The sequence below is a fragment of the Coregonus clupeaformis genome, chromosome 23 (assembly GCF_020615455.1).
Source record: "Coregonus clupeaformis isolate EN_2021a chromosome 23, ASM2061545v1, whole genome shotgun sequence".
NCBI lineage: Eukaryota > Metazoa > Chordata > Actinopteri > Salmoniformes > Salmonidae > Coregonus > Coregonus clupeaformis.
The window spans coordinates 35,355,549-35,379,637 of record NC_059214.1 but is presented as its reverse complement, the minus strand read 5'-3'; the positions used below and the strand labels follow the sequence as shown (position 1 = coordinate 35,379,637).

The following is a 24,089-nucleotide window of genomic DNA, read 5'->3' as shown; positions in this document are numbered from 1 at the left end:
GTACTGTGAATGACCTGTAGAAGATACTGTATGACATGTTTGTTTCCCTACCAATACATTACTTTACACTAGAATTCTGAAGGAAATATGAGATGTATCATGTACTGAAAGACAAGTAGGCATTTCAAAATATACATTCAACACATATCAACAAAGACAACATTGTCTAATTCTAACAAGTTGAATCCAATATATTTCATGATTGACCCTTTTACATTGCGAAAGAAGACCACCAACTTTACAAAGAAAAAAAGCATTTATTTGGCAACATATTTTGAAGTATTTTTTGTTCAGAAAATAAGGTGAAAAACCTAGCAACAATAGACTAGCTTTAAAAGAAAACAGTAGTGTCACACGTTGTTATAAAAGCGCAGAATGATTAGGACAGTGGTTGTTGGAAATGTTACTTTACTGTTGTAGGGCAGAACAGAGTGACTGATCCAACAATCACCAGAGTAGCGTTCATTAGGGCACAATACGTTTTTAAATGTTTATAGCTGAAAACGAAAATGACAATTTCCTATTGGACATGTCCAGGTAGTCCCTCCCTGTGCCAGTCCGTTTTGTTCCATTTGGTGCCTAATGAACATGACCCAAGTTATTTCACACAGACACAAATGATCCAGAAGTATCAACTGTTGTCTGAAGCACATACATACATACATTCATACACTCAGTTAATAAACAAACATTATTTATATAGAGAGGGGTGATTTGGTAGTGAGTTGGTAGCCTATATCATGATATTCTTAATGGTGTTGGCAGAAACCGCTTTAGCATTCTCCAGCATGGGAAGTTTGAAGAGTTCTTATTTTTTAAGGTATTGGCAACAATGTAGTGCACTTTCTACAAACGCATTAGAATACAATCCATAACAAGTATAAATATGAATAACCCAAAGCTGAAGGTGACTGGCTGATAGTTAATGGCAACACAGAGTGTACTTAAATCTCACTCTCCTCTTATGGTGCCAACTGACCCATATTGCATGGACTAACAGATGTGGCAGAAGCTCCATTTCAGTTCCTGTATTTACCAGGAAGTGCCCAATAAGTGCCAGTAGGTGGCTCCAGAAACACTACCTGCTAACTGCCACAGGACCTCTGGTTAGTAAACTCTTACAACTTCACACCTCAACATCCATCTTAGACTAGGGCCAGGAGTTTTTCCTGATAATGTAAACTGACCCGGAGAAACTCCTGGCCCTAATAATATCACGTGCTTTGAATCCTTAGGCAATGAGCCTTCTTGATTGACAATTGCTTTATCCTATTGTAGAGGAAACAATGACAAGTTCAGTCTTAGTTCCCAATTCTAACTAGAAAATATTATTTTTTTCAATAAGAAACACAGCTTAGTGTTGATATCCATGACCACATAGACATCAGTGAAAAGCATTTAAATGAGTTACGCTACATTTCTGTGCTTGACTGAAACAATCCCCATTCACAGATCCATTCCCATTCTAGACAAAAATGTCCCAAGTCCCATTCTTGATTAAAATAAATGGTATAATCATAAGTTGATCATAAAGGACAGATCTATTGAGATAGACAGAACAAGATCCAAGCAGACTGAAGTTAGTGTTGGAGGCAGTTTGGTCATTGGGTTGTTATCAGGCGTTGCAGTTCAAGTCACAGAGTAGAAGAACAATGGTCACCTTCCTTTAAAAACAATAAACAGTCAAGCTATCTATCTAACCTTAAGTTTTAGATGCAAAAACAGTGGTTGAGAATGTGGTAAACACCTGGGTTGGGTTCAATTCCATTTCACTTCTAGAAAAGCAATGAGCAAAATTGGAACTGTAATTTTAGTTTACTTCCGGAATTGACAGAGTTGAAATGGAACTGACCCCATACCTGCTAAACAACACTACTATGGCCAGATTAAAAACTAATCTAAAACTTTTGACTCAACGTGAGGATGGATGCTCTGATGTGATTCTGAGCTGGTTGGTTCCTCAGCGTAACGATAGATTGTGGCGTTTTGTGTTGTAAAGGTCCATGTTGGGTTCAGAGTAAACAGCATCGCTCTTTGAAGCTCTTCTTGTTCTTATTCTTGTTCTTTCCCTTGCCGTTTTTGTCCTTGTTTTCCGACATTTTCTTGCCTCGCACCTCCCGCATCAGGTCAAAGAATACCTTGAGAATTGAAAATAAACAATGTTAACACACACATTTACCTGAACAGACAATTATCAAAGTGATAGTCCACCACTATTTCTGTATCACTTTATCACCTTGAAAATGGCATATAGAACATAATTGTCTGCAGTAATTACACACACACACACACACACACACACACACACACACACACACACACACAGACTGTACCTTGTCGACGTTGGCTCGTGTCTTGGCTGATGTCTCTACATACTGCACCCCCCACTCCTCTGCCTTGGCTCGGGCCTCGTCTACAGAGACCTGTCTGCGGTCCTCCAAGTCAGACTTGTTCCCCACAACCAACAGAGGAATCTTATCCTCCTCCGCCTTCACCCGCAGTATCTGCTCCCTAAAACACACACATTACACGCATTACAAATACTTTATCTGGATCCAGAGGCAACTATTGAGGTCAGGTGCAAAGGACAAACATAGGGAAAAGGGAATAGAGGTGTATGGTCTTACAATCAAGAAGTCATGGAAATTATTTCAAACATAGGTCTATATCGCAGGCAAACACACACACACGCAAGCAAATCATAGCTTCCAAGTCTTCTTTCATTACTGTCATAGTGAGTGTTCAGTCTGATTCACATTAGGCTGCCTTTAATGCCATGTTAGGATACATGAGGAGTTAGTCATGGGACCAACCTGAACTCTGCAGTAGCTGTGAAGGACTCGTGTTCTGTGATGGAGAAGACTAGCAGAAAGCCCTCTCCGCTCCTGAAGTAGTTGTCTCTGATGGCAGCATAGTCCTCCTGTCCAGCCGTGTCGAGGATGTCGATCTGGACCTCCTCTCCGTCTAGCACCACCTTCTTCCTGTAGCTGTCTGCCTTGGTGGGCTCATAGTCCTCCACAAACTAGGAGGAGGAAGCACAGAACTGTCAGAATGATTCATCAGTCACTACAGTACTTCACAGAGTGTAATGTGGAAATAAGCTGGGAGGCATCGTCAAGAAGATTAGGTGTATCAAGTTAGAAAACTAAGCTTCTACACAATACAGCTTTGAAACATTAACATATGACAAAAAGGAACAAGCATTAGTGATGAGGGAAAGTCGATACAGTTAAATATCGGGATATTATTTTTGACGATATAACGTATCGTTTTGACAATATCGCAATATTATTTTTTACGCTAGTTTGCTGTACCTGCACCAAAACGCTAGTATTTTTCCTTCATAGCTTGTTCTCCATATTCATTTTAAATAGGGAGCCAATTTGTTTTCAGCACTTATTTCCATGACTGATCAAAACTCGTTTTCTCATGGTTCTCACTTGTCCTTCTGCAGCAGACATATGGTGAGCAATATGTTTAGAACATCGAATCGCAATAAAATCATATCGTATCGGCACCTAAGTATCGTGATAATATCGTATCGTGAGGTCCCTGGAAATTCCCAGCCCTAACAAGTATGTGTGTCGTGCTCTCACCTCGTCATACATGAACTGCAGTGTGAGGGCGGACTTGCCCACACCACCACTCCCCACCATGATGACCTTGTGCAAGGCCAGAGAACTCTGGGTCTTACTCTTACTGGCAGCCATCGCTGGTATCTGTCACACACACACCGTCACTATGTCCAAACACTCACTGAAACCACCTGTAGAGACAGAAAGTACAACAGTCAGTCAGTGAACACACACACACACACACACACACACACACACACACACACACACATACAATCCAGATAATACACACAGCAACAGTCCTACACACTGTACACACACACTGCCCAGTCAATCACAGAGCCTACTAAAACTGATGGTCAACCTGTTAGATGAAAAGCACTCACAAAACCTTACACATAGTTGAACCGAGCTTGTGAAACCAAACCAGTCTACGTTGCAGCCAGTCCCAAACCTCATCCCCACACTGCCAAATAGGCTGGTCATGAATCTCACAGCAGACTTTAATAGCTCACTTAGTGGGGTTCACCATCTAAAGGGCAATACCACCGATCAAACACATGCCTACTGTAGGGTGGGATTTTGAACCATGATAAATCCCTATTTTAAGGACAGCCTAACTCATAGAAAACCTCAAAGGAAGCAGTAAGATACCTTCAGGGCAGGGCAATAGATCTGCATACACAGAAAACTGTACAATTGCTTTCAGGTGACTTTTAGTGCCTAGGGACATTTTGTCAACCTAGTTCAGTGGGTTAAATTATAATTGCTCTGGCCAACTTGATAGCCCTTGACAAAGCAGTTTAATAACATATCGTCTGCCATATATTTTAACAATCATGGCCTTTGAGCTTCAGCGAGAACAGGTTTAGAACTTCTTAGAGAAGTGTTCGAACTGTGAGTTATCAACAGAAAGTCATGGAAATAGCAGATTATTATTTTTTAGGCAACTCTCCAACACACATTGACCACACACACATGTGAAGTAATCTCCAAGCAACTCCCCTCATACAGTCACTGTAATGATGATTAATTGGAGCTGGAAAATTAACTGTATCCTGTAACATCCTGTAACCTCTCCCTTCACGCTGTTGTGAAGGCTTTGTCCAGGAAGGGACCAAGCCCTGTTCTTCCTGTTTCGGTGTAGCATAGTAGTCTACTGAAACTCTCTCCACTCTACCCCTCCCTCCAGGCACGGCCATGGCCAAGCTTAGCTGGTTACCATGACAACCTTCACCCCACACCTGTACAGGTAATCTCTCATGGACTGATGCACATAACATAAATGGTAGTAGGGCAAATCCATGGTAACGGAATTACGCTGAGACTCTGATTTTCCACTTTAAAATGTATACCAAACAAAAACCATTGATTTCAAAGATATTTTAAAGCGAGAAAAATTTATTCCATTACTGTGGAATTGCCCAGTGACATCTGTTGACGGACTGTGGGATGTGACAACTAAAGTTCCATCACGCTGATTTTTCATCACTGATCATATTCGAGAGGGGACATTTAGCCTATAGACTTGCCCGAATCTGGCTGAGAGTTTCTGTTTAGAGGGGTGGAAACTTTGCTAGTCCCCGGTTCTCATCCTGCCTCAGGGGATTTCTGTCTTCGGAAACCCAGAGCTTTCCCAGCTTCATGAGAATGTCTTCTTGTCTGATCCTCCATACCAGCAAACCTGTCAGCTCGACATAAACACACTCAAACAGTGTTTCACTGGGTGTGCACATTACTGTTTGACTGTAAAGTCAAGTCAAATAAATGGCATCCGGGATAGAGAGGTATAATCTTGATCGTGAATTTAAAGCAAACAACATTTTTCATTACTGTAGAGTATATCGATCAACAAACCTGGACACTCAAGTGTTTTTCCTGCACACTTGGCCACAGGTAAGCTATGATATGTCTACAGCAGAAAACAAATAGCTTCATCAAGGTAAAACCACTAACTGGGGGGATGAAGGGAGGAGCGGAGGCCTGGTCACCCTGGATCTTCCTGACAAGAAAAAACGGGTCTGCCCGTGTAATGTCCTGTCTTTGTTTCTAGTAACCATGGCGACGTAGAGGCCGACAGAGGCAGCCCTGAGCGGACAGGAAGGACACACCGGGTTTCTGCAGCCTGAACCTGCTGAGTGACGAGCTCAGCACTTTAAAACAGGAGGTACAGTAAATGTGTTACTTCCATCTAACACACAATGAGACCGAGCAAGAGAAGCGGAACCGCTCAGCCTAGTTTATCACTCATTCACTTTCAGTTAGGTCTCAATTTAAAATGTTGTACCAATCCAATGCTACTCCCTAATCTACACTACATTACAGTATTATTACAGTATCATTATGGATAATGTCATTGTCATTGTAGGCTCATTGAAGAAAAAAAACTAAGATGGCTTGTGAATGAGATGAGAGGCCCATCGAGAATGAGTCGGAGTCATGGGATCTTCCTTCATTTCCTCTAACTTCAGGGCCAGTCAATTAAAGTCTACGCTAAGGTTAAATGGAGGGCAGCCCTGCGTCCCCGGCCCCAGCAGAAAACACTGCTTTCTACCTGACCTATATACACAGCATAGTACAGTAGAGGGTTGTAAGGCTGTACTAGGCCTATCTGCCTGGTCGGTCTGTGTCTGACAGCTAGGAGCTGCTGAAATATAAATGACTGGAGCGTACAGCCAGGCTGCAGGAATTCATTAGGATTCCCCAGACAATACACTGAGTCCATATAGCAGGCAGAAGGAAGCCTATGTTCTGCACACAGACGATACAGTGAGTCCATACAGCACAGCCAGGCACAGGGCCAGGCAGACATTGTTCTCCACTGTCTTCCACCCTTCCAGATCACATACAACAGACAGCTCAGTGAGTCCATATAGCAGCAGAGAAGAGCCCGCTAGGCAGTGCCATGTTCTCTACACAGTCCTGGCACATTCCGACATCGAATAGCCCACAACAGTGCGACACTGGGAAATTCCTGGCTCAGCCTTTAGCCTCCCATGGCCTATCCAGTAGGCCTATTTATTGCAGTGTAATGTATAATATGCAGTGTAGGATAGAAACAGGCCTCAGTCAGGACTCCTCTGCATGTGTACTACTCTGTACACTACAAATACTTATCTGTAGATCAGTGCATTGTTGGATGAGAAGTGCTTGATCAGGGTGACCTCAAACCCTCTCCACAGCAGAGGCGATAAGGGGGAGGGGAGGGCTGGGGCCAATCAAGGCACACGTCAGGATAGGAGCTCAGCCCGGGACACTGGGGGGAGGAGGGGCAGGAGGAAGGGACGAGGAGCAGAGCAGGTGACTGCTGCTAGAGACATGCCAGGTTAGATCAGTCAGGGTAAAGTCAGGTGACAGGCGACATGGTGTACAGGTTACTGCAATTAAACAGTAGTCAACCTAACAGAACATTGACTGAAATTATGGGTTTCAGAGGCCAGAGTCAGGTCCATATTAATGTGATACAGAACATATCCTGCCATTTACAAATGTAATTTTATACTGTGACTCATCAATAACACACTGACTGAAATAGAAGTACAGTACTGGAAAACAATCTGATTGAATTTATAACGTAACTTGATCAACAACAGATCAGTTATTCATTCAGTTAGTCATGCTACGACGTCTTCAACAAATCTTGGTCAGTCCCTCTCTTGGTCAGTCCTTCCTTCCTTCCTTCCATAATCATTAAAAATAAGTTGAAGCTATAAAACTTGAGTTTCAAAACATGAGCCGTGATGGGACCAGTATGTTAGCATACTGTAACTGCTGTTTGATTTCAACATATTCTCTGGTAAAGTGTTCAGAATGCAGTTGTCTGGCATGACTCTCCCTGCCTTCACCTTAAAGGCCAGTTGGGGACTTTCTGAAAAATGTGATGGGGAAAACAGGGGGATTGCAGGTAGCTTAGTGGTTAAGAGCGTTGTGCCAGTAACCGAAAGGTCGCTGGTTCTAATCCCCAAGCTGACTAGGTGAAAAATCTGTCGATGTGCCCTTGATCAAGGCACTTAACCCTAATTGCTCCTGTAAGTCGCTCTGGATAAGAGCGTCTGCTAAATGACTAATATGTAAATTATTGCAAGCCCAGAAAACATCCCCCAGCAGGCCTCCCTTCCCCTTTCTAAAACCCTGGCTCTCAATCAAGCTACAGTATGCACTTCCTCTGGACGAGCTCACTTCTCACTTCCCTCTAAAACAGTACCAGGACTAGCCAGTTCCTCATCACCTGTTAACATGCAACTGTCAACCATAATTCCTCACTGATGAGAGAGACACACAAAAAGCTATTGTTTTCTTTACCCTATTTCCACACAGTGAATGGTACGAGCAGCAAGTTCCCTTCTAGTCTTTCTCTAGAATAAGTATGGTAGATAGCTTATGGACTAGTGTTGCATTGATTGTGGCCAGAGTGGGCTCTTACAGTTGAAGTCACAAGGCAGGTGTTTAGGGGGAAGGGGATTTCCTCTGTAACCTAAGCAGCACCCTGCACAGAGGGACAGAGAGCTCAGGGGAATACTCACAGACTCTGGTTATATCCCAATTACCTCCTTCCTCCCAAAGTGTGCACTTCTTCACGTCCCTTCAATGATTTGAAAGGAATTGACTGGTATAAGAAATATGGTTAAACGCCCATGCCTCGACCAATCCAATGCTTTTAGATTTGTAGGAAGTAGTGAACGAGTGCACACTTCAGGAGAAAGGAAATATTATTGGGACGCACCCCTTGTTTATCATCAGATGGCTTATGAATAATGGAGAAGCAGAGAGAGGGATTGATTTTTATTTTTATTGCAATTTTTCAATGTTTACTTCCTTTAAATATCATATTTGAAACAGTATGTAAGGTCCATTCAGTTAAAATGCAGATTCTGTGGCTAATTTGTGAGGTAAGGCAGCTCCCCAATCCGAGCTGCCAGACACCCCACAATGCATACTAACCATCCCAAGCAGAGGAACACACAGAGGACTCTTTGACAAATTTGGGCAGCAGGGTGCTGGGTCTCTGTTTCAAGCCTGGTCCAACCTCCCTAGTCGCTTAGTAGTACATTCACTCTTCTGAATTCTTAACACCCCTAATTCGCTACATTCATAAATGCACGTGTGGAGGGCGTTCCCTAGAATAGATCATAAACTCAGCAAAAAAATGAAACGTCCTCTCACTGTCAACTCAGTTTATTTTCAGCAAACTTAACATGTGTTAATATTTCTATGAACATAACAAGATTCAACAACTGAGACACAAACTGAACAAGTTCCACAGACATGTGACTAACAGAAATTGAATAATGTGTCCCTGAACAAAGGGGGGGTCAAAATCAAAAGTAACAGTCAGTATCTGGTGTGGCCACCAGCTGCATTAAGTACTGCAGTGCATCTCCTCCTCATGGACTGCACTAGATTTGCCAGTTCTTGATGTGAGATGTTACCCCACTCTTCCACCAAGGCACATGCAAGTTCCCTGACATTTCTGGGGGGAATGGCCCTAGCCCTCACCCTCCGATCCAACAGGTCCCAGACGTGCTCAATGGGATTGAGATCCGGGCACTTCGCTGGCCATGGCAGAACACTGACATTCCCGTCTTGCAGGAAATCACGCACAGAACGAGCAGTATGGCTGGTGGCATTGTCATGCTGGAGGGTCATGTCAGGATGAGCCTGCAGGAAGGGTATCACATGAGGGAGGAGGATGTCTTCCCTGTAACGCACAGCGTTGAGATTGCCTGCAATGACAACAATCTCAGTCCGATGATGCTGTGACACACCGCCCCAGACCATGACGGACCATCCACCTCCAAATCAATCCCGCACCAGAGTAAAGGCCTCGGTGTAACGCTCATTCCTTCGAAGATAAACGTGAATCCGACCATCACCCCTGGTGAGACAAAACCGTGACTCGTCAGTGAAGAGCACTTTTTGCCAGTCCTGTCTGGTCCAGCGACGGTGGGTTTGTGCCCATAGGCGACGTTGTTGCCAGTGATGTCTGGTGAGGACCTGCCTTACAACAGGCCTACAAGCCCTCAGTCCATCCTCTCTCAGCCTATTGCGGACAGTCTGAGCACTGATGGAGGGATTGTGCATTCCTGGTGTAACTCGGGCAGTTGTTGTTGCCATCCTGTACCTGCCTGCAGGTGTGATGTTCAGATAAACCGATTCTGTGCAGGTGTTGTTACACGTGGTCTGCCACTGCCAGGACGATCAGCTGTCCGTCCTGTCTCCCTGTAGCGCTGTCTTAGGCGTCTCACAGTACGGACATTCAATTTATTGCCCTGGCCACATCTGCAGTCCTCATGCCTAAGGCACATTCAGGCAGATGAGCAGGGACCCTGGGCATCTTTCTTTTGGTGTTTTTCAGAGTCAGTAGAAAGGCCTCTTTAGTGTCCTAAGGTTTCATAACTGTGACCTTTATTGCCTACCGTCTGTCTTAACGACTGTTCCACAGGTGCATGTTCATTAATTGTTTATGGTTCATTGAACAATCCTGGGAAACAGTGTTTAAACCCTTTACAATTAAGATCTGTGAAGTTATTCTGATTTTTACGAATTATCTTTGAAAGACAGGGTCCTAAAACAGGGACGATTCTTTTTTTGCTGAGTTTATATAAGGGCTGATCTAACACATTTTTACTTACAGTTGAAGTCGGAAGTTTACATACACTTAGGAGTCATTAAAACTAGTTTTTCAACCAATCCACACATTTCTTGTTAACAAACTATAGTTTTGGCAAGTCGGTTAGGACATCTACTTTGTGCATGACACAAGTAATTTTTCCAACAATTGTTTACAGACAGATTATTTCACTTATAATTCACTGTATCACAATTCCAGTGGGTCAGAAGTTTACATACACTAAGCTGTGCCTTTAAACAGCTTGGAAAATTCCAGAAAATTATATCATGGCTTTAGAAGCTTCTGATAGGCTAATTGACATCATTTGAGTCAATTGGAGGTGTACCTGTGGATGTATTTCAAGGCCTACCTTCAAACTCAGTGCCTCTTTGCTTGACATCATGGGAAAATCAAAAGAAATCAGCCAAGAACTAGGAAAAATAATTGTAGACCTCCACAAGTCTGGTTCATCCTTGGGAGCAATTTCCAAACACCTGAAGGTACCACGTTCATCTGTACAAACAATAGTATGCAAGTATAGACACCATGGGACCACGCAGCCGTCATACCGCTCAGGAAGGAGATGCGTTCTGTCTCCTAGAAATGAACGTACTTTGGTGCGAAAAGTGCAAATCAATGCCAGAACAACAGCAAAAAAGCCAGACCACGGTTTGCAACTGCAGATGGCGACAAAGATCGTACTTTCTGGAGAAATGTCCTCTGGTCTGATGAAACAAAAATAGAACTGTTTGGCCATAATGACCATCGTTATGTTTGGAGGAAAAAGGGGGACGCTTGCAAGCCGAAGAACACCATCCCAACCGTGAAGCACGGGGGTGGCAGCATGATGCTGTGGGGGTGCTTTGCTGCAGGAGGGACTGGTGCACTTCACAAAATAGATGGCATCATGAGCAAGGAAGATTATGTGGATATATTGAAGCAACATCTCAAGACATCAGTCAGGATGTTAAAGCTTGGTCGCAAATGGGTCTTCCAAATGGACAATGACCCCAAGCATACTTCCAAAGTTGTGGCAAAATGGCTTAAGGACTACAAAGTCAAGGTATTGGAGTGGCCATCACAAAGCCCTGACCTCAATCCTATAGAACATTTGTGGGCAGAACTGAAAAAGTGTGTGCGAGCAAGGAGGCTTATGAACCTGACTCAGTTACACCAGCTCTGCCAGGACAAATGGGACAAAATTCACCCACTCGTGGAAGACTACCCGAAACGTTTGACCCAAGTTAAACAATTTAAAGGCAATGCTACCAAATACTAATTGAGTGTATGTAAACTTCTGACCCACTGGGAATGTGATGAAAGAAATAAAAGCTGAAATAAATCATTCTCTCTAGTATTATTCAGACATTTCACATTCTTAAAATAAAGTAGTGATCCTAACTGACCTAAGACAGGGAATTTTTACTGAGTTTAAATGTATTTGGCTAAGGTGTATGTAAACTTCCGACTTCAACTGTATGTTTATAGGTTTTAGAGGACCATATAGCTATGCACAATGTTCTGGAATATGTAGAGTAAAAACACCATATGTAATTTTTTGATGACATCAGAGAGGAGTAGTCTTTCAGTTGGGGTTCAGTATCCAGTCCATCTGGGGATGATTAGGGGGTGTTCACTTATACAGGGGATACAGGGAACCTCCCAATGACACCCTCTTACATTCCTCAAATACTCACTCCCTCCCAATCCCATACTGCTACCACACACTCATACAACTCCTAAGCACCCTCTCAGCTTTTCTATTTCTTTCCTTTCCTTACATTAGAGACCCGGGTACATTTATTGATCTTTAGTATTAATTTACAGCTCACTCTCCATTATTTCCAATAAATAAACGGCATCCTCCTCTCCTAGTTGTCTTGTCCCCCCCCCACACACACACACTCACACAGTGGCCCCTAGGCTCCAATCAATAGGTTACCATGGAGACAGGGCAGGTCCCACTTCATCTCAACTCCCTCTCAGGGATCAGGGGTGCCTGGCTGCCTAGAGTGAAGGACGCAAGGGGATCTTTGGGATCTCCAGAGAGGAGCTTGGAGCTCAACATAGTGGTAGAATAACCAGGAAGAAGATGCTAACAGATGTTATCTGCTATGCTATATACTATGCTAAATGCTATACTACGGTAAATGATATGCTATGCTAAATTATATGCTATGATAAATGATATGCTAACAGATATATATATGCTTTTATGTGGTGGCCTGGAATCAAACGACAGTGATCAGAGTGATGGCGACGCTCATATCTGTCCTACACATCCCACTCACATCCTTCTGACTCAGATGCTATGTGGCCATAGTGGCCTTGAATCAAAACCTCCTAGTCAGAGCAATGGCGATGGCGATAAACATATCAGCCCCTCATCCAACTCCTGACACGGCCGGGGCCCTCTAAGCACTGAACAGACCCCAGACCCCTGGCTCTCTGTCTATCTCCCACTACAGCCATATCACACGCTGCTAGTGCAGCTCTGGCAACATAACCCACAGTTCCATTACCATGATAGAGAGATTACCAGCTGGCGCTCGACATGAGTGGGAGAATGCCACACATCTGCAGTGGCATGTACTGTAATCAGCCTGAGAGGCCCTCGAGCAGTGTCCCCCAACACAGGCAGGCAGTCAGAGACACTGACACACACAGCCTGAGTTAGTCTAATGAGATGTAGGCCTACTACCTCAATAGAGCACAGGCAGGCACAGAGAGACACTATCATGCACAGCGGGCACAGAGAGAGACAGCATAACATACCTAGCCACATAAATGTGATTATTAAGACTTACCTCAACAGAGAACACAGTCAGGGACAGACTGATGGCAGAGTTAGGCCTAGGCTATGAGACCGTGGGACATTGTTCTTCATTGAGAAATTAGAGTAGTATGGTATGGGCCTGTGGTAGAGCTACAGCAAGCCTTGTTTCCTAAAAACAGAATAATAATATAATAATATGCCATTAAGCAGACGCTTTTATCCAAAGCGACTTACAGTCATGTGTGCATACATTTTTACGTATGGGTGGTCCCGGGGATCGAACCCACTACCCTGGCGTTACAAGCGCCATGGTCTACCAATTGAGCTACAGAGGACCACATTGAGCTACAGAGGACCAGAACATGGCCTTATGTAATCTGTACTACAGTAGAGTATGTAAGAGAAGGAGGGGATAAGAATAACCTTTGCAACGACGGTCCGGACCGACCTACTTCAGAATAAGGCCCATGTCTTGAAAGATATATATGAAGAATGCATAGCTAGCTTCTCACTGTAGTCTGTACTTAGTTGTAAGGCAGAATATAGTCCTGTTTACATTTGTAGTCATTTTGCTTGGTGTTATTGGTGTTAAAATTAAAATAATCACAAAAAGGTTAAACACATAGAATCCATACATTGGATTGCATTCCATTTAGGCCTAAGGAGGACATGTCAGATTATTATCAAAGCCTGTTCCTATGGTAGTGAGCCTATGCTTTTGGCTTAACTTCCTGTGTTAGATGCACAAGCTCAGGGGGACCAGACACCTCCCAGGGCTTGCTGGGACATGCAGTGAGAAAACATGCATTTCGTAAAGACATCCCCAGCTTCAGTCAGAGAGAGCGAGTGAAAGATGTGGAAGGAAGGAGAGAAAGGAAAGGTAGAGGGGTAAAGAAGGCAAGAGGGATACAAAAACCACAAACTAGCTGGCAGATACATAAGTTAAGCAGGGCCAAAAAGAGAAGCTATAAGAGCCCTTTTTTTCCTTGTCAAAGTCAGCAGACTATGAGTGGGTCTGGGCTCTGGGTGAAGTTGAGCAGAGCTGGAGGAGCTTACTCGGTGACAGACAGGGGTGGGTTATGGCGAGAGGAGAGCCTCCCTCAGCCCAGCCTCCCTAGAGAGGCCCTGCTTGTGGACATGTTATAGTCCAGGGAGGGTGAAGGGCTGGTACCCACTACCACCCAGACCTGGTCTCAAATACTACGCTATTTGAAATCTTTCCAATACTTTGAGCGTTTGCTTTAGTCTACCTGTAAAACCAGGCAGGTGGCGCTTGCAACTTTTGGGACTTTTCCATTGGCTCCATTACAACAGGAGGGGACCAGCCACCTCCCAGGGCTTGCTAGGACATGCAGTGAGAAAACAAGCATTTCGTGAAGACATCCCCGGCTTCAGTCAAAAACAGAGACAAGCTTTAGTCTACCTGGAATACCAGGCAGGTGGGGCTTGGAACTTTTGGGACTTTTCCATTGGCTCCATTACAACAGGCATAGTCAATCAAGCACACCTAAAGTATTTTGAATTTCAAATAGTATTTGAACCCAGGTGTGGCTGGCTCCCACTACTTCAACTCCTCTCCCTTCTCTCCAGTAGGCACAAGGGGAAGCCAGCCAACAAGGCATTCATCACCAGGAGGTCAGTGATAGGACCTGACTCTCACAACAGAATATACAGCATTGCCTCTGACCCAGAGCAGACGATTGATGGCATGAGGATCAGTCTCTCTTTATCCTAAACTGACTGAGAAAATGAGCTTTTCCCAAGTTATATAGAAAGGCTGTATGTCTGTGCCTGTCTAGCTCAACCTCCACTGCCAACATCATTAGCAGATGGTCCTCTTCTTACTCAGATGTCATTACATTCTGAATGATTTTCGAGAAGACAGGACAGGAGGCCAGGCCAGAGACAGTCAGCTAAAATCACTAGGAAGATAATGAAATAGTGCATGAGGTTCTCTGTCTTGGATCGGAGCGGAGATAGGCTAACTGAACTGTTGTCAGGTTAAACTGGAAAGAAAGAACCCTGAAGGAAACCCATATTTTCGGCTCTCCTGCTACATCAGATAATACTTGTCATATTCTTTTTGACAGCTCCCAGTAACAGGAAGTAACCAGAGGGATTCCATTTTAAACGAAAGGGCCTTGGGTAACTCTGAGACAGTCACATAAACATCCACAGCCTGAGTGAGTGTCTTAGGGCTCGGGGGAGAGAAAGAATTCAGGGCCAGTCCAGTACCATTTTCAGGACCTTTCTCCACAGAAACAAAGATGCTGACAGTCCTTCACAATCAGTGAGGGAAATAAAGCAGTCTCACTGAGACAGAACAGCATCAGACAGTCAAGGCCTTGCATGCCACTTTTTTGTCATAGGAGAAAGTATTCATTTATGACCACCATGCATACCCCCCATCATTACCCATTAATAATCCTTGTCATAAGACATTCAGAATCTCTCAGAACTTCACTTAACGAAAGTCTGTTGACTTTAATGGGTTATTAACAAAACTGTTTATTCAGTTAGGGTCAAAGACACCTAACACGAACACTCCAGCTGTGGGAAGGAGAATGTGAATGCCTTCACATTCAGAGTCAGACATACTGGTCTGGTCATCTGAAGTTCAACTTGAAAAAGATGTGAATTAAGACTAGACAGGACTCCTACTGTAAAACGACATGTTATCTTGTTAAGGGGACCTGAATTAGGATCTGATAGGGCGGTCTCTACATTCTGCCTTCAAAGAGAGAAGAATGCTCTGAATACAACCTTATTTTGGGTGCCATTCTGAAATTGAAAGAGCACAAGGAATGGAAGCACAAGGCAACACCAGCTGTACAAACAGGCCTATGTTTACATATGGAATATCTAGGCTACTACACTTCAGCATCATTCATTTCCTTGTGATTCCCTTGATTTGATTCCCTTGATTTTGAAATTATTATTTCCTGTGATTTCTTTTGCAATATTGTCAGGAATGTGTTAACAGCCAACAACAACTGGTCCAGTTGATGGAGGATATACTTTAGTCAGCAGTTTCACTTAACAAGGTAAATGTTAAGGTTAACTGGCTGCACTCGAGAGTTAAATGTGGCACTAACACATGACAGAACAGAGGAACGCATAATATAATCAAAATGGGTGGATCTTGTTCATGCTCTATTCCTCAAGAGAGAGAATGAAACTAGGACTTGGTCCACCCTGAGGCGCAGAGAGCTTAATATGGGGATGTTACTATTGCACAGCTCACTGGCCGTGTCCGAATACCCACACTTGCGTCCTAAATAGTAGGCCGTTTGAGTGTGCGAGAAAAAAAATGTTTTATACCATGCGACATTTCTAAAATCGAGTATACTTTAAATGCCGGGATGTCATACTGATTTCGGCTTTGACAATAGCTGATCAATTAGATATGGAGATGTGCTACCGAAATCAACGAATAGCGGGAAACAACGCAATCACGCATGATGCATTCTCAGTATGCGAAAATAGAATGTTTAATAGCATACGACATTTCGAAAAATCAAGTATGGTTTAAATGCCAGGATGTTAGTCTCATTTTGGGTCTTCATCTAGTAGAATTCGACGCACACGTTTCAACAATGCATTGGAAGATGTGGGCTGCGAGTGATAGGCCCTAGTTCTCTTCAAGTAGCCAAACTAGGCTACTTAATTGGGAAGATGCCCAAAGCTTCTGCGGTGGTGTTCAAATGTAGGCTAAGTCGTTTTTCTTCTCCTTACATTTTTATTTTATTTTTTATTTTACCTTTATTTAACTAGGCAAGTCAGTTAAGAACAAATTCTTATTTACGATGACGGCCTACTCCGGCCAAACCCGGACAACGCTGGGCCAATTGTGCGCTGCCCTATGGGACTCCCAATCACGGCCATTTGTGATACAGCCTGGAATTGAACCAGGGGGTATGTAGTGACGCCTCAAGCACTGAGATGCAGTGCCTTAGACCACTGCGCCACCCGGGAGTATTGCATCGTAGGCTACAACACTCTTAGAAAAAGGGTTCCAAAAGGGTTCTTCGGCTGTCCCCATAGGAGAACACTTTTTGGCTCCAGGTATTATCATTTTTGGTTCCATGTAGAACCCTCTGTGGAAAGGGTTCTAACTGGACCAAATAGGGTTATTCAAAGGGTTCTCCTATTGGGCCAGTCGAATAACCCTTTTAGGTTCTAGATAGCACCTTTTTTCCCCCCTAAGAGTGTACATCTTTGAAAACATAACTATTTTCTATATTTTCTTTACCCAAAGTGGATTTCTGTTTTCTCACTGAAAAGTGTTTCTTGTTCTCTTGGCCTTCATCAGAGCTTTTAAACTAAATACTAAACCATCTTTTGATTTCTGAATGTGTCGGCACCGGGGACTCGGTATGTGGCTGCTTTATTGATGTCATTATAATCAGGCCTTTTGATTTAAACATATGTGTGTTTTAATTTTGTAGGCTAGGCTACCTATTTCATGATTTAATTTATGGATCAAGCCTTAGCAGTCATTCTGATCTCGTTCTCAATGATCAGTGCTTTAGTTTATTATGTTGCTGTCCAGCGGTTCTGAATTTGTGATGCACCTGACTGTCCACGTTTTTCTGTGCAATAACCTTTTGATTTGAACATTTGAAAAGTTTTGGTGTGTGTACTAGGCTATTTTTATTTAATTTACACTGAGTTTACCAAACATTAGGAACACCTTCATAATATTAAGTTGCACGGCCAGTGTCTTATGTTAACATATCACAGCACAGTATGGTCAGAACGCTGGAGAGAGAGGAAAGTGTGTGTGTGTGTGTATGTGTGTGTGTGTGTGTGTGTGTGTGTGTGTGTGTGTGTGTGTGTGCCCCTCCCACACCCTGGTGATAAGGGTGCTGTCATGTGATAAAGGCCACATATAAAGGTTACACCCAATTCAAAGAACAACAGTAAGAAGTAGCAGAATAACAGACATGCAGCATTCAAATTAAAACAAAAAGGCAATATTTAAGTAATTTATAAACTTCATAAAGGCTACATGACATGATTGTTGTTGAGCATCAGCAGGAAGGATGTGTTATTAGCCTACATGTTTAAAACAAATAATTTCAACACCTAATAGAATTCAGTCCAAGGACCATACATGCATCGGTTTTGGTAACAAATTAAAATGCCATTACTTATTGGCCTTAGTAACCTTCCTCTGTTGACCTGGTGAACTATTTTGACAGGGCAGTACATACATGTCATTCCTTTTTTAAAGAGACAAGATACTAACTCATGCATGATAAGTGTGTCCTAATGTACAGACAAAATGTTATGGGAAAATATAGTTTTTCTGACCGGTCAGATTTTACTAAACACACATGCATGTGAGCTACCTTGGGTGTGTCCATCTCATCAGACATCTGTAAAATCAATGTATGCATGGTACAAAACCATGTCGGCAGCACAGTGTTGTTTACATGCATAAGGCAAATAAGGAACAAGATGTGAAGTATCCTCCTATGCATATTCTCTGGTTGATGTAGTCCTAACGTCATATTAGCCTAAAAGACAATGTTTTAACAGTGTAATTACCTACAAAATGGTCTGTTAGGATAATCCATGGTGGGCGAGCTAAATGAAACATTGTTTCTGGGGAAGCCATCAGAGATACAGCAGCCTAACACACTCTTACTGTATCTAATATGTAGCCTATCTAATAGGCCTACTGTATCTTAAGTAAAATAATTAAAACATTAAAAAGGTCAAATAGGGGATGCTTATATTTGTCCTGTTTCACACATCTACAAGTGTGTAACCTGTATAAGTGTTAGGTGTGAAATGGAAATGTTTATTTTTATGTGTGTGGGTCATGGCCAGGGATCAGATTACATTCTAGGATTAAATACTAGGATTTAATATGATTTAAATTACATTAATCAAAACAGCTGACTAACAGAAAATAAATAAACATAAGAAAAGATCGCAGTGATACAGCCTAACCATCAATGATCGTTGATTAGGCCTTGATACAATAACAATATTAAAGCAACATTGTTGTTTTACTAGTCCATTATACCGCCAAGTGCAACAATGTATAAAAATAATGCCGGTCTCCAAAGGACTTCTATTATCCTCGTGCCACATCCCCGTTACCTCAGGGAGTATGCTTTCAATTGGACAAGTGCAACTGGTAAAGGCCCTACCACTTGGAATAATTGTATTATGGTCGTTTCAAAGAGGAGTCACAAATATGAGCATTTATGCCCATAGTCTGCAAATCTAAAGATTGTAGTTAGGCTACCTACCAGTCGAGGCGGGTTGTCCTTCACTCCCTTCCTTCCTTTCCTCACTCTGTAAGAGCAGAGACGTAGCCCTATGGCTACATAGAAATGCTCTGTAATAAATATATATTTATTCATGAGATATTTATGAAAGCTTACCAAAGCAAGATTTTGACGTTTCCCCTTTTCTTGCTGCTATCTTGATGAGTGCATTAATGGTGAATAGCGAGGCATAGAGCTGCCGACTTCCACTGTTCCAACACAGACCGACCGTCTGCTGCAACTCAAACCCCCCCTTTCCGGACGTGCAGGGAGCCGGAAACACGACAGGATATGATGTCGACAACAGCTCTCTGGCGCTGGCACTCCAAATGGCCTCGTCAAATACTGTTAAATGCATCCTTACTTCCCGCCTTACTTGAAGTAGTAGGCTCATCTCTGACTGGGAGTGACATGGATCGAAGAAAGCTATGGGATAACTCTCTCCTTTCAGCAATCCATCTGTGTTAGGGCAGTGAGCTACTTTATGGAAGAGAGGGGTGCGTTTGAAAGCATTTGAATAGGTACACTGCACCTTGTATGAATACTGATTTTCATACATAGGCCTAGTTGTCTTTCGTTTGTGTAAATGTATGAACACAGAATCAGTTCTCAGTTATATTTTGTCTGGTTTTCTTTATGGATTACATTTGACAGAGGTTTAAATAAGATGTGTAGGATGTCTTGCTGCTGGTGATAGGCCTAAATAATGTTGTATCATAGGGCCACCTGTTGATAAGAATAAACAGAATAGAACAGAATATGTACACTGCATATATAAAACCTTAAGAACACCTGCTCTTTCCATGACAGACTGACCAGGTGAATCCAGGTGAACGCTATGATCCCTTATTGATGTCACTTGTTAAATCCACTTCAATCAGTGTAGATGAAGGGGAGGAGACAGGTTAAAGAATGATTTTTAAGCCTTGAGACAACTGAAACAGGGATTGTTTATGTGTGCCAAAAGATGTAAGTGCCTTTGAATGGGGTATGGTAGTAGGTGACAGGCGCACCGTTTGTGTCAAGAACTGCAATGCTGCTGGGTTTTTCATGCTCAACAGTTTCCCGTGTCCACCAACCAAAGGACATCCAGCCAACTTGACACAACTGTGGGAAGCATTGGAGTCCACATGGGCCAACATCCCTGTGGAACGCTTTCAACAACATGTAGAGTCCATGCCCCGACATATTGAGGCTGCGATCAAGTGAGCCGACACTCGCAAACGAGGTCAAGACATCTGCATTTGTGCGTGAATGCACATCACTTTACGGTATAACGTGTTTTCTGGTAGGGGAACTGAGTCTGCTGCACTGTCATGCACAGATACAGTGAGGGAAATAAGTATTTGACCCCACTGCAAAACATGACTTAGTACTTAACCTGTCTCCTCCCCTTCATCTACACCAGGGGTGTCAAACTCATTTTAGCTCAGGGGCCACATGGAGGAAAATCTATTCCCAAGTGGGCCGGACCGGAAAAATCATGGTATATATAACTTAAAAACAACAACTTCAGATTGTTTTCTTTGTTTTAATACGATCAACATACAACATAAAGCTGGAGCCTGAGGACAGTGTGTCCAAAATAGTACAAGCACAACATCACTATTAATCATAAAACACGTCAAGTTTATTTGAAAATTCTAAAGAAAAAAGAACACACAAACACACAATGCCTCAGTGATTAACAGAACTGTTTCACAGATCACAGAACTATATCAGGGTGTCATTTCTCAGGCAGAAATGTAGATAAAAATAATGAAATCCTGTTCCCCAAACAAGTGCAAGAACCACAGAGTCAAGAATAGGTTAAATATACAAATAAAATAAAATCAATTAAAAACAATAGCACATCAACATAAAAACATATAAACATAAAGCTGGAGCCTGAGGACAGTGTCCAAAAGCACAACATCACTATTAATCATAAAACACCTCACGTTATTTGAAAGTTCTGAGGACAAAGAACACACAAACACACAATGCCTCAGTGATTCACATAAGTATATCACAGATCACAGAACTATATCAGGGTGTCATTTCTCAGGCAGAAATGTAGATAAAAATAATGAAATCCTGTTCCCCAAACAAGTGCAAGAACCACAGAGTCAAGAATAGGTTAAATATACAAATAAAATAAAATCAATTAAAAACAATAGCACATCAACATAAAAACATATAAATATAAATCTGAAAGCGTTGCTCAAACTCCCGTAACAGTCCCGTTATTTTATCTTTGAACCGCTTCATGTCTGCCACATGTTGGGTCGCGCACACATTTTTCAGACAGGGGAAGTGAGCTGCATCACCACCGGCAAGTTGCGTCTCCCACAATGACAGCTTCAACTTGAAAGAACGTATGCTGTCATAATACTGCGTGACAACTTTGTTGCGCCCTTGCAGCTGTTTGTTCAAGTTATTCAGGTGCTCTGTAACATCCACCATAAATGCAAGGTCCGGCATCCATTCTGCGGAATGAAATTCTAACACTGGTTTGCCCTTTTCTTCCATGAACTGTTCAATTTCTTCTCGTAAATCAAAGAAACGCCTCAGCACAGCACCTCGGCTTAACCATCTTACCTCAGTGTGGTATGGCAGGCCATAGATGTGGTCTTTCTCTCTGAGAAGGCTGTCAAACTGACGGTGATTCAGGCTTCTGGATCGGATGAAATTAACAGTTTGGATGACCACCTTCATGACGTTATCCATCTTTAATGACTTGCAACACAAAGCCTCCTGGTGCAAAATACAGTGAAAAGTCTAAAAATCACGTCCTCCATTTGCAGATTGCACTTTCTCTCTGAACTTTGTCACAACGCCTGCTTTTTTCCTGATCATTGAGGGCGCACCATCTGTAGCCAGGCTGACAGCGCGGGACCAGTCCACTCCGACCCTGTCCAGCGCGCCGACGAGTGCGGTAAAAATATCAGCTGCTGTCGTTGTATCTGTCATCGGCACCAACTCCACGAACTCCTCAGTGACGGTCAATGTGTCATCAAATCCGCGGATGAAAAAATGGCCAGTTGTGCAACATCTGTAATGTCCGTGCTTTCATCAATTGCAACCGAAAACGCAATAAATGACTTTACTTTTTGCTTCAACTGGCTGTCCAAATCCACTGAAAGATCGGAAATCCTGTCTGCAACTGTGTTTCTTGTCAGGCTGATATTTGCAAAAGCCTGCCGATTTTCAGGGCACACAATCTCCGCTGCCTTCATCATGCATGTTTTTACAAATTCACCCTCACTAAATGGTTTTGAAGCCACTGCGATTTCATTAGCAATGAGGTAGCTAGCTTTCACTGCAGCGTCACTGATGTCTCGGCTGTGAGTAAACACAGACTGCTGCTTCTTCAGACCCGCCAACAGTTCATTCACCTTCTCTCATCTCCGCTGTCCTTGAAAGTTGTCATATTTGTCGGCATGAAGACTCACATAGTGGCGACGAAGGTTATATTCTTTCAGTACTGCAACATGCTCTGAACACACCAAACATACAGCTTTCCCATTCAATTCCGTGATTAAATAGGATGACCATTTTTCTTGGAACACTCTGCACTCTGCGTCCACTTTTCTCTTTTTTGACAGAGATATTGGGGCAATGAGGGTGCCAAAGCACATAATGTTAAAAGTAGAAGCCGTAATAAATATCGCGGGCAAAACAAAGTAGCTCATTGGCTGCACGTGCTTGACCTACTTGCTCTGCCCCGGTATAAACAGTTTGCTTGCTTAACACAATTGCTATTGCGCCATCCAGTGGACGCAATTGGAACAGCAGTTTATTTTATTGAAAAATTGCAGCGCATTTTTATACTTTACCAATTATTATTTTATTTTTTTTATTTTTTTTATTTTTTCAAAATCATCTCGCCGTACGTTTGACACCCCTGATCTACACTGATTGAAGTGGATTTAACAAGTGACATCAATAAGGGATCATAGCGTTCACCTGGATTCACCTGGTCAGTCTGTCATGGAAAGAGCAGGTGTTCTTAAGGTTTTATATATGCAGTGTACATATTCTGTTCTATTCTGTTTATTCTTATCAACAGGTGTCCCTATGATACAACATTATTTAGGCCTATCCCGAGTGGCGCAGTGCCACTAGAGATCCTGGTTCGAATCCAGGCTCTGTCGTAGCCGGCCGCGACCGGGAGACCCATGGGGCGGCGCACAATTGGCCCAGCGTCGTCCAGGGTAGGGGAGGGAATGGCCGGCAGGGATGTACCTCAGTTGGTAGAGCATGGCATTTGCAACGCCAGGGTTGTGTGTTCGATTCCAGTATATAAAAAGAAAAATTTATGCACTCACTAACTGTAAGTCGCTCTGGATAAGAGCGTCTGCTAAATGAATGAAATGTAAATGTACTTGGTGGAAAAACCCTTGTTTGCAATCACAGAGGTCAGACGTTTCTTGTAGTTGGCCACCAGGTTTGTACACATCTCAGGAGGGATTTTGTCCCACTCCTCTTTGCAGATCTTCTCCAAGTCATTAAGGTTTCGAGGCTGACGTTTGGCAACTCGAACCTTCAGCTCCCTCCACATATTTTCTATGGGATTAAGGTCTGGAGACTGGCTAGGCCACTCCAGGACCTTAATGTACTTCTTCTTGAGCTACTCCTTTGTTGCCTTGACCGTGTGTTTTGGGTCATTGTCATGCTGGAATACCCATCCACGACCCATTTTCAATGCCCTGGCTGAGGGAAGGAGGTTCTCAACCAAGATTTGACGGTACATGGCCCCGTCCATCGTCCCTTTGATGCGGTAAAGTTGTCCTGTCCCCTTAGCAGAAAAACACCCCCAAAGCATAATGTTTCCAACTCCATGATTGACGGTGGTGATGGTG

At 43.0% G+C, this 24,089-nt stretch overlaps 1 protein-coding gene across 2 annotated transcripts; it reads right to left on the bottom strand.

Moving 5' to 3' along the window:
* Positions 1-237: 237 nt before the first annotated feature.
* On the bottom strand, positions 238-19,509 carry ralba (v-ral simian leukemia viral oncogene homolog Ba (ras related)). Of its 2 annotated transcripts, XM_041844720.2 has the most exons (6): positions 19,363-19,509; positions 12,993-13,130; positions 3,597-3,766; positions 2,814-3,022; positions 2,334-2,511; positions 238-2,138 (listed from the first exon to the last, which is right to left on the bottom strand). In XM_041844720.2, the coding sequence occupies exons 3-6, from the start codon at positions 3,708-3,710 to the stop codon at positions 2,013-2,015; spliced, it is 627 nt and encodes a 208-aa protein (XP_041700654.1). In that variant the 5' UTR covers positions 3,711-3,766; positions 12,993-13,130; positions 19,363-19,509; the 3' UTR covers positions 238-2,012. The 2 variants fall into 2 exon arrangements, with proteins under 2 accessions (XP_041700654.1, XP_041700653.1); XM_041844719.2 differs by lacking the exon at positions 12,993-13,130.
* Between the last annotated feature and the right edge of the window lie 4,580 nt (positions 19,510-24,089).

What these genes read in the sequence shown, in the direction of transcription:
- ralba (XM_041844720.2), bottom strand. Translation starts at nt 3,710, where the DNA reads ATGGCTGCCAGTAAGAGTAAGACCCAGAGTTCTCTGGCCTTGCACAAG. An exon ending in ACAGCTACTGCAGAGTTCAG is followed by an intron (nt 2,512 to 2,813) that starts GTTGGTCCCATG and finishes TGTGTGTTTTAG; the next exon opens with GGAGCAGATACTGCGGGTGA. An exon ending in CACGAGCCAACGTCGACAAG is followed by an intron (nt 2,139 to 2,333) that starts GTACAGTCTGTG and finishes TCAATTCTCAAG; the next exon opens with GTATTCTTTGACCTGATGCG.